At 40.1% G+C, this 8,584-nt stretch overlaps 1 protein-coding gene across 1 annotated transcript in view; it reads left to right on the top strand.

Moving 5' to 3' along the window:
* The window catches only part of LOC137971907 (basement membrane-specific heparan sulfate proteoglycan core protein-like), a 27,805-nt gene extending 20,822 nt beyond the window's left edge, over positions 1-6,983 (top strand). The window contains exons 7-10 of the mRNA XM_068818647.1: positions 921-1,562; positions 2,357-2,893; positions 5,177-5,410; positions 6,468-6,983. Coding sequence (XP_068674748.1) covers positions 921-1,562; positions 2,357-2,893; positions 5,177-5,410; positions 6,468-6,808 — 1,754 coding nt within the window. The 3' untranslated portion in view covers positions 6,809-6,983. The remainder of the gene's footprint in view (positions 1-920; positions 1,563-2,356; positions 2,894-5,176; positions 5,411-6,467) is intronic.
* The last annotated feature ends 1,601 nt before the right edge of the window (positions 6,984-8,584 follow it).

Here is an 8,584-nt window from a genome sequence, read left to right on the forward strand (position 1 = left end):
AAACTTTAATTAAACATCTTCATGATCGTTGTCGAGTTTATAAAACCCAACTTGAAGTACGAAGGCTATTCACGAAATGACGTGCCCCAGTTACTTGCAAAAACAACTTTTCGGTTCACTTCTCCGGCGCTGGGTTTGCCACTGAAATCTCCCGAATAAAGAAAACATAGCTTACTCACTGTGTGTAAATGGAATCGATGGAGTCGCAAAGTTAATATTTCATCAATTACATGCAATTATCGCATCGACCGCTGTGGCCAAGACACCTTCAAAACAGGAAAGTTCCAAATGATCCGAACAGATTTGACAGTGCTGGATATTTGGCAAGTTTTTTCTTCTAAATTCGGATGATCTATTCCTTGAGAAGGACTTCATTTTAAACAGGGAAACGATGAGAGTTTTACTAGAACAGCCCACAATAGCGCACTGAACCATTTTTCAAGTTTCCCGCTTTCAAGCAAGTGTGCGCATTGACGTCACGCTTAGCGCCCAAGCCTGCTATAGTACAGCCAAAATGGCGGACTTCCATCAAGTGATCAATACGGATCTTTCTGGCCTCATAAAAACGTCAAAATGTAAGGAACCCCTCAAATACTCGATTGTTTCCTTTAACCAAGCCAAGTACTACAAATTTGGCGAAAGAAAAAATATTTCATTTTTATCTTCAGTTCTCCTTTAAAAGCTTTTAAATTGCAGCAATTTTATTCAAATTAGCAGCAGTGTTTTGAATTTTATGGAAAATCATGTTATTAGAAAGGAACAACATTTCTCAATGAAAACTTTTTATAGCGGTATAGGTATTGACTAATATAGAAACGTGTTCAACAAAATCTCTCTTATAAACGATATAACCTCATTCCCTCAGTGAATTTATGGCCTTGTCAACTGAGAACTTTTTTCCATTTTATGGTTTGTTGTAGAATCTCAAACCGATAGCGTTCATCGACACAGGCGCAGGGCTTCTTCCATCAACAACGAAACTGAAAACAAGCAAACAGAAGAAAAGAGACTAAACATTGAACAATTCCTATCAGAGCTGAGAGTAAGACTTTACCAATCAAACAACGGTAAATATATGTCAGGTCCCCCAGGCCCTTCCGGTCCATCTGGACCGAAAGGAGAAAGGGGCAACCGGGGAAGGCGAGGACAAAAAGGAAAGAACGGAAACAAAGGGGACACAGGAATTATGGGATCGCCTGGAAAGAGTGGAAAGCAAGGTATCATGGGACCAGCGGGGCCTCGTGGACAAATCTGGTTAAAAGGACAGAAAGGAGACACAGGCACCACAGGTATACCAGGAGCAAAAGGAGAGCCTGGTGAATCCATCGCACCTCCCACCATCGCTGTTTCGCCCGCAAAGATGACAGTTAATGAAACTAAAACAGCCTCTTTTCAGTGTTCAGTCAGCGGTAATCCTAAACCTTCAATTACATGGAGTAAACTGGATGGAAAGTCAGAAACACGTTTGTCAAAGGTGATTGGAAGTGACTCGGGTAGATACAAGTGTTCCGCATCAAACATCTTGGGACAAGCACAAGCACTGGTGCGGCTCGAAGTGAATGGTAAATTTCTTCCGCAGATAATCAGTTATTCCTTTTCTACGGGAATAGTGAAACCCGGCATTGACCGGAAAAGCATCATTGTCTCCAACGTTTTCCATGACTGCTCAATAGATTCTACAGTTTCCTTGACTCTAAAGGCGATATTCAGTAAACTTTGAAGTCATAGTTACTCGCCACAAGAAAACTGAAGTTGTACGAGAAGAGTGTCAGTCTTGCAAAGATCGTGTTTTTAATCGGAGATTTTCACTTATAAGTTTCGTGTCTCAAGGTCTCAAGGTTGCGTTAGTGAAGAATTGTAATTTAGCGGGCTAATTGAATCAATGAGCTTTAAAAATTCAACAGAAGTGCATCGCCGTTCCTTTGGAATTAAGTTTCGATTGCTTTATCATGCTTTTTTCCCTGCTAGCAGAGGTTCTTTTCTTTTGCGTTCGCTGGGCTGACGAGTGCAGGAAAGGACACCTCTGCCATGGGTCGAAATTCACTTTGTTGAGCATGCACGGCAGTGAATCCTCACGTCATGCTTCGTGTATTGTGCGCTCACTTAAGAACAGTGGAATGACTGTAAAGGAATGCGCGCGACACAGTGGGCTCAAGTCACAGTCAGCAAACATTTCATGGGGCATGCGGTTTGAAGAGTACCATCCAAGGTTCTGGACGGCAGTTGGATCAAAGTGAATTTCGACCCATGGCAGAGGTCTCTTCTCCCGTATTCGTCAGCCCAGCGAACGTAAAAAGAAAAGAGACCTCCGTTAGCAGGGAATATGGTTTCTTAAACGTACTTCCTTTTGTTTCAGTTCCTCCTAGCGTTTCACTAGATCCGGGACCTCGTCACGCTATTGAGGGACGCACATTTAGTCTTCCACTTTGTCACGTGACTGGACATCCTGCACCTGTGGTTATGTGGAGGAAATCCTCTGGCCAGCTACCCCAGGGAAGAGTGAGCTACAACAACAGCGCTTTACAAGTTTTACAAATTCGCAAAGACGACTCAGACTACTACTTCTGTTCAGCAGAAAATCTTTTGGGTCGCGTTGAAAAGAAAACTCTCGTAGTTGTTGTCTCCCTTCCTCAGTTCACAGTTGCGCCACCTGCTAAAGTAAGCGCAAGATTGAGAGCCGATCTGAGGCTAAATTGCAGCGCTACTGGTGATCCACAACCATTGATGAGTTGGAAAAGGATAGGAGGTCAACTGCCAGTTGGGCGAACTCAACAGACCAATGGAGCATTGGTTATTACAAACCTGACTCTTGGCGATACAGGAAATTATCTCTGTGTTGCAACAAGTGCTCAAGTCTTTAAAGTAGAAACTGCTACCTACATTGAAGTTCAAGGTGGGTTAGAGCACAGTAATTTGTTATTCAATAAAGAGATTTAGTATCTGTAGGTTACAGGGAAGGAATTAGTTAAAATCAAAAACGTTTCTTGGATTCTTAGCTTCTTGGTAAGAGGCGAATTCCAGCCTGACATTTTCCGATTGCCGTCACGCGCAATGTAACTGATCGAATGATCCCATATTAATCCCATATTTATCCCATATGGATCCCATATTGAAGGAGAAGGTGAAAATTCAAACAGCCGAGAGGATACTAACATTACTGCCAAATCTTCATCAGAAATGGTCGTCAGTTACTTTGTTCAGTAAGCAAGAAAGCGTATTTTACATGCAAGGTAAAGGCTAAACACTGAAATACTTTGCACTTTCAGTCATCAATAAAGCATCTCTTTATTGAGGCAGTCGATTCGCGACAAAAAAAGTATTTGTATGGCAATTACTTTGTCTCATGCGCAAACTAATGTTGATAGAATCCCTAAATAATTGGTCAAAATGTTTGAATCTTGAAGTGCTTCTTTTAAAGGAATGACAAGCTGAGGGGATCTTTCATCTAGTGACCTTTTCAATGTAAATTGTAATAAGAGGCCAAATGATTTATCTAACTTTATATGTCCCGTTTTAGAAATTCGTAGTTTTTTAAGAGTAATTTATTTTAACAGTGTTAAACGAAATTGTTTGTTTAAGATATGTGCCGCTCGAGGAAATCAGAATCTCTCTTTTTCGTGGCATGATCACTGTCAGACCAGGAAGCGTCCATACATTGCTCACTTGGTTTAGTTTAATCAGGACTTCTGAGTCAGTCGCGCTGCGCAGCCTGCGCGCTTCGTGCGTTGTCATTAGGGACCTTAAGATCTACGACGGTGACGTCAAAACGTCACCTCAAAATATCACTTTTCTTTACCATAAGTCTTTCTCAGTTATTCTATTTCGTTCACTTCTTACAATTTGGGCGAAGTATCCTAATAATAAATTGGTACTAGCAGTGGCAAAGTGAAAATAGAGAATAGAAAATTCCCTGTTGCAAGCTCTCGTTGTCGTCAAAACCTCAAATTTGGTAATTTCACGTCGTCCTTACGCAGAGAACCGCAAGAATACGTGCTAAAATCCGTGCTGCACGTGCAGCTCGATTATTTATGCCCTTTTACGCAATGATATCATTGTCTTGCGGCGTTGTTGTGTCCGTCGCCGTCGTAAAATCTTAAGCTCTCTAATCAATCAAGAGAAACGGCCGAGAGAAACACTCCCTTCCCCAAGCCTCCCTAGGTCGTTTCTCTCAATTGATTAAGATCGTGTTCTATTGGAATCAGCCGTTTCAACCGCAGCCGGTTTAGGTTGAGGCGGTTGAGGTTTCCCAATCGAACACTTTTCCAACCGTTTTCGGTTGAAACGTGGTAACTCCTGGGAATAGTTATTACCAGACTTCTCAGCGTTGACGAGTTGAGCGAAACCAACACGGCACGAGCACGCGGCCGAATTTAAATGGCCCGCGTAAAAGACAGCGGTCGCTGCCAATGCTTTTTCAGTCGTTTCAATCTACAATCATAGTTCGGAAGGTTAGCACTTTTGACGTCTTCATTTCTTCTCTCCCCTCCCCCCTCATTCAATGTTGTACAAAACTGAATGGTTTTAGTGGGAAATTGTTGTGTTACCTTCCAACATTGAATAGGGAGGAGTGGGGCTATATAAGAGAAGGTGGAACTATTTCTTTTACGCTTTAACAGAAGCGGGTTGAAATACAGCTTTGGTGTGGTTCATTAACATAACCTTCCCAAATACTTTTGTCTATGTATTGTAGTTAAATGAAAAAGTTGATCAACCAAACCAACCGACAACGTTTTTTTTTCCGAATAGAACACTTAAAACCCAATCAACCCAACCAACTGAAAAACGGTTGATCTCAATAGAAAACGAACGTAAGTTTCATAAGGCCTGTAAAGAACACAACATTGCATCGCATTAAACTGATGATGACGTGAGTCATACCCAACTTTTTTTTTAATTATAAAAAGTTGCCTTGTGAGTCTAAATTTATAGTCTATTGGATTAACTGGTATGTTGTTTCAAGTGGAAAGTTCAACTTCAGCAAACACTTATTTATGGCATTTTCATAGAAATTCATGTCCACAGTATTTTAGCTCTAATAAATCGACAAAAAAGTGGAAATAAACAGCTAATGATAATATTGTAAAAAATGATGATGCTAAGTTAAGGCATAAAGAAAATTTATTTTTTGAAACACGACTTGTTTAATTGTATTCTGATTCGTTCATTTCTTTAAAAGTTTTTAAAACCTCAAGCATCGTTGGAAATAACCAGCAGTATTTGGCAGCACTCAACACCTGGCTAGCACCCATCATGCCTCGCGGTTCTCACAAATGGAAGAGATGTTATAAGGCGTCCAACCACGGCTGGGCCTCCACCACTTTTCATCAACAATGCAATAATAAAGGACCAACCGTTACAATAGTTCAAGTTGGAGAGTATGTGTTTGGAGGATACACTGGAATATCATGGGGTAGTAGTAGTAAGTAGTAAGATCGTATTGTTTTACAACAGGGACTCTTCATTCCAACCCCCTTAATGGGGCCGCTTTCGCATTCCTTTTCTTTTTTTGGGGGGGGGGGGAGGGGGGGCGGAGGGCGGAGAGCAAGAACAGGCGCGTAAAGAATTGAAGTGTTTTGAGCGTTTTTAAACTTTATTTATTTATTTATTTATTTACAACAATAGTGCAATCGGTTCACGTCACAATGCAACTGTTCAAGATGCCGGCTCCCAGGAAATCTGAAAGTGAAAATAAGGATTCTAGAACTTTTTTATCCTGGTACCAGCAACTTTTTGGAAAGGTCTTTAAACAGATTTGTTTGCAATTTTCGCATACATGGTTTAATCCTGAGAGCACTCCTCCCACCAATGTTGCGGGGGTGCGATTCCCAGACTTGGCGTCATATGTAGGTTGAGTTTGTTGGTTCTCTACTCTGCATTGAGAGCTCTTTCTCCGTGGGGTACACCAGACTTCACTTCTCCTATAACCCAACGTATGATTTGATTTCTGTACAGTGTCCCCAGTTAGTGGCCCATGGCATCCCTGTACTGAGAGGTCCCCTGTACATCCCTAAGTACCCTCAGTCGCCTCAGTACATCCCTGTACTGAGAGGTCTTTCTCCTTGGGGTACACCAGACTTCCCCTCTCCTAAAAACCAACGTATGATTTGATTTGATATCTGTAGAGTGTCCCCAGTTAGTGCCCCATGGCATCCCTAAATACACTTAACAATTAAATCAAATTCGTTATTATTATTATTATATCATTATTATTTTATTTTTTATTTCTTATTCTCCTCCGAAGTGAAACTGAAGATTCTCTTTCAATTTGGGCCCAGTTCACGTTGCTCTTTAGGACAGGCACGTACAAGGCGTGTGAAGCTGTTGCCTGGAACCCATTGCTTATTTTATTATTTATTTATTTATTTTATTTTTGTTTGTTTCTTGATTGATTGATTGATTGATTGATTGATTGATTGATTGATTGATTGATTGATTGATTGATTGGTTGATTCCTTTCTTTCGTTAAGGTTCTAGTTGTTCTTATCGTCACGATGCTACTGCCTTTTTGTTCTCGTTGCGCAACAAGCCAGGATGGGCGCCGACAAAGCTGCCACAAACGGGTCGATATAGTTCGAATAGAGCCTCTTCCATAAACGACTGCGATAGTTCTGGACCTACGTTTGGAGGAGGACTCGATATTCACATTTCAAACCTTGCGTCATCTGGTACGCGTTCGTATTCAAACCTTGGTTACACTTACAGTCCACCAGCAGGCCATGCTTACGCAAGTACTTTCGCTCAAACGTTCCTTGCTGGCACTTACAAATTCCGCCCAACTGAAGTGGAAGTTTTCTATCTCACTCCGTAGGAACCGTCGGGAACTTTGCAACAATTTTGCAACATCTCAACACTGTCCAAAACTAAGTTCATAATGAAGGATTAGCGCTATGTGTAATGCAAATAAACGAGCGATCTACTCTTAAAACGATGTTAGATGCGGATATTAAAACAGTCTGATTGATTTTTTAAACCTCTTTAGTAAGAAATAGTTTACACACAAATGAAAAATTAGAAGGTATTAACTGGTGTATCTTGTATTGGTGTATTGTAGATCACTACGGAATTTCCGGTATCTGTCACATTCTCCAATTGATCTGTTCTTCATGATACCCTAAATATTTTAAAAAACGAAACTAACAGTTACTTAAGTTAACGCAATCAACGACTATAACTTTAAGTCTCCAACAGCGGAACATTCTGTTTCTACTGATTCATATAAACGTTTTTATAAGAATCTTGTTTTTCCGGCCTAGGCTGAACTCATACCCTTATTTTTCTGCTGATTTTAGGCTAAAAATATTATTGTATTATTCTTAAATGACATTTCTATTTTAGAATGTATTGGGGTATCAATTAAAAGTGTTCGGTGTCTAGATCTGTGTCGCGTTACGTTATGAACGTGCTCCATAGCTTTTAGTTGCAGTCAGATAGGTCAAAATGTCACGTCAGACGACCCTTGGCCGTTTTGGCTTCAACTGCGTTTAGAGAAAGAAGTAATTTTATACGGTTAAGTTAAAAACGTATAATTGCATTGTACTTTCTGATTTTCAACGCACAAAATTATATCGTTACTTCAGCCTGGGGTTTATCCTTAAAAAATTCTTAACATTTTGCAAATTTCAGTCTCGATATTCTTTTAAAATATATTCTTATAAAAAGAGAAAGAGTGTAGCATTGGTAAGAAAAGCAACGGTGCATAGAAGTCAGTAAGGCACAAGGTATTTTTCCTTTGATATTCGAACTGTGAACTAAAACTTTATGATTGAATACACTGAAGACGAAGTCATTCTTCCCTGCGATGTCCGGACGTTTGATGGATGGAAGCTTAAATGCGATTATTTGGCAGAATTGTGAAAATGGGTGTAAGAAAGTAGGGAAGTTGACCATTGAAACATTTAGTGACAATACATTCTGGTAAAAGCTGGTGAATGGAGCAGCGCATTCTGGCTAACTGTGATGAATTCTGGGAAAAAGTGGTGATTCGAGAATTTGTCCGTACCAGTCTCACGAATCCAGAATACGTTGCTGCTCGCTCGCTGCGCTCACTCCGCAGCAATTAATGAAAAAGATGACCATGATTCGTGCCGGAAAATTCGTATCTTATGTAAATATCTGATTTGCCTACGACTTTTGTCCGCTGACAATAAATTATAAATAAAATTTGTGCATAAATTCTCGCATTGAGTGTTTGTTGTGATCATTTCGCAAGCTTCTCGTATGCCGGGGAATTTAGTGAGAGAAATTATTTTTCTGCCTTTTCCTCGGACAATCAAACCAACCGCTAATTATCTTTAAAAACATTTGGCAACCTGAAAAATAGTTAATTGGAGGGTATTAAATATTTTCCATTATAATCTGCCAATTGTGTGCATTTTTTTAATCACAAATTGATGAGCGCGATGAACCAATTAGTTTAGCGCCCAAAGCATTATGGGATTAATATGCGGACAAAAACAAAGACATTTTCCGGCCATTTTTCCAATGTTTTTCCACATTTCCATGATGCTTTGTAATAAGGGGTTACGATCTATTTTTATCACTTGTTGAAAATTTCATTGCTGGCAGCTTCCTCAAAGTTACATTT

The sequence above is a fragment of the Montipora foliosa genome, chromosome 9, assembly GCF_036669935.1.
Source record: "Montipora foliosa isolate CH-2021 chromosome 9, ASM3666993v2, whole genome shotgun sequence".
Taxonomy (NCBI): domain Eukaryota; kingdom Metazoa; phylum Cnidaria; class Anthozoa; order Scleractinia; family Acroporidae; genus Montipora; species Montipora foliosa.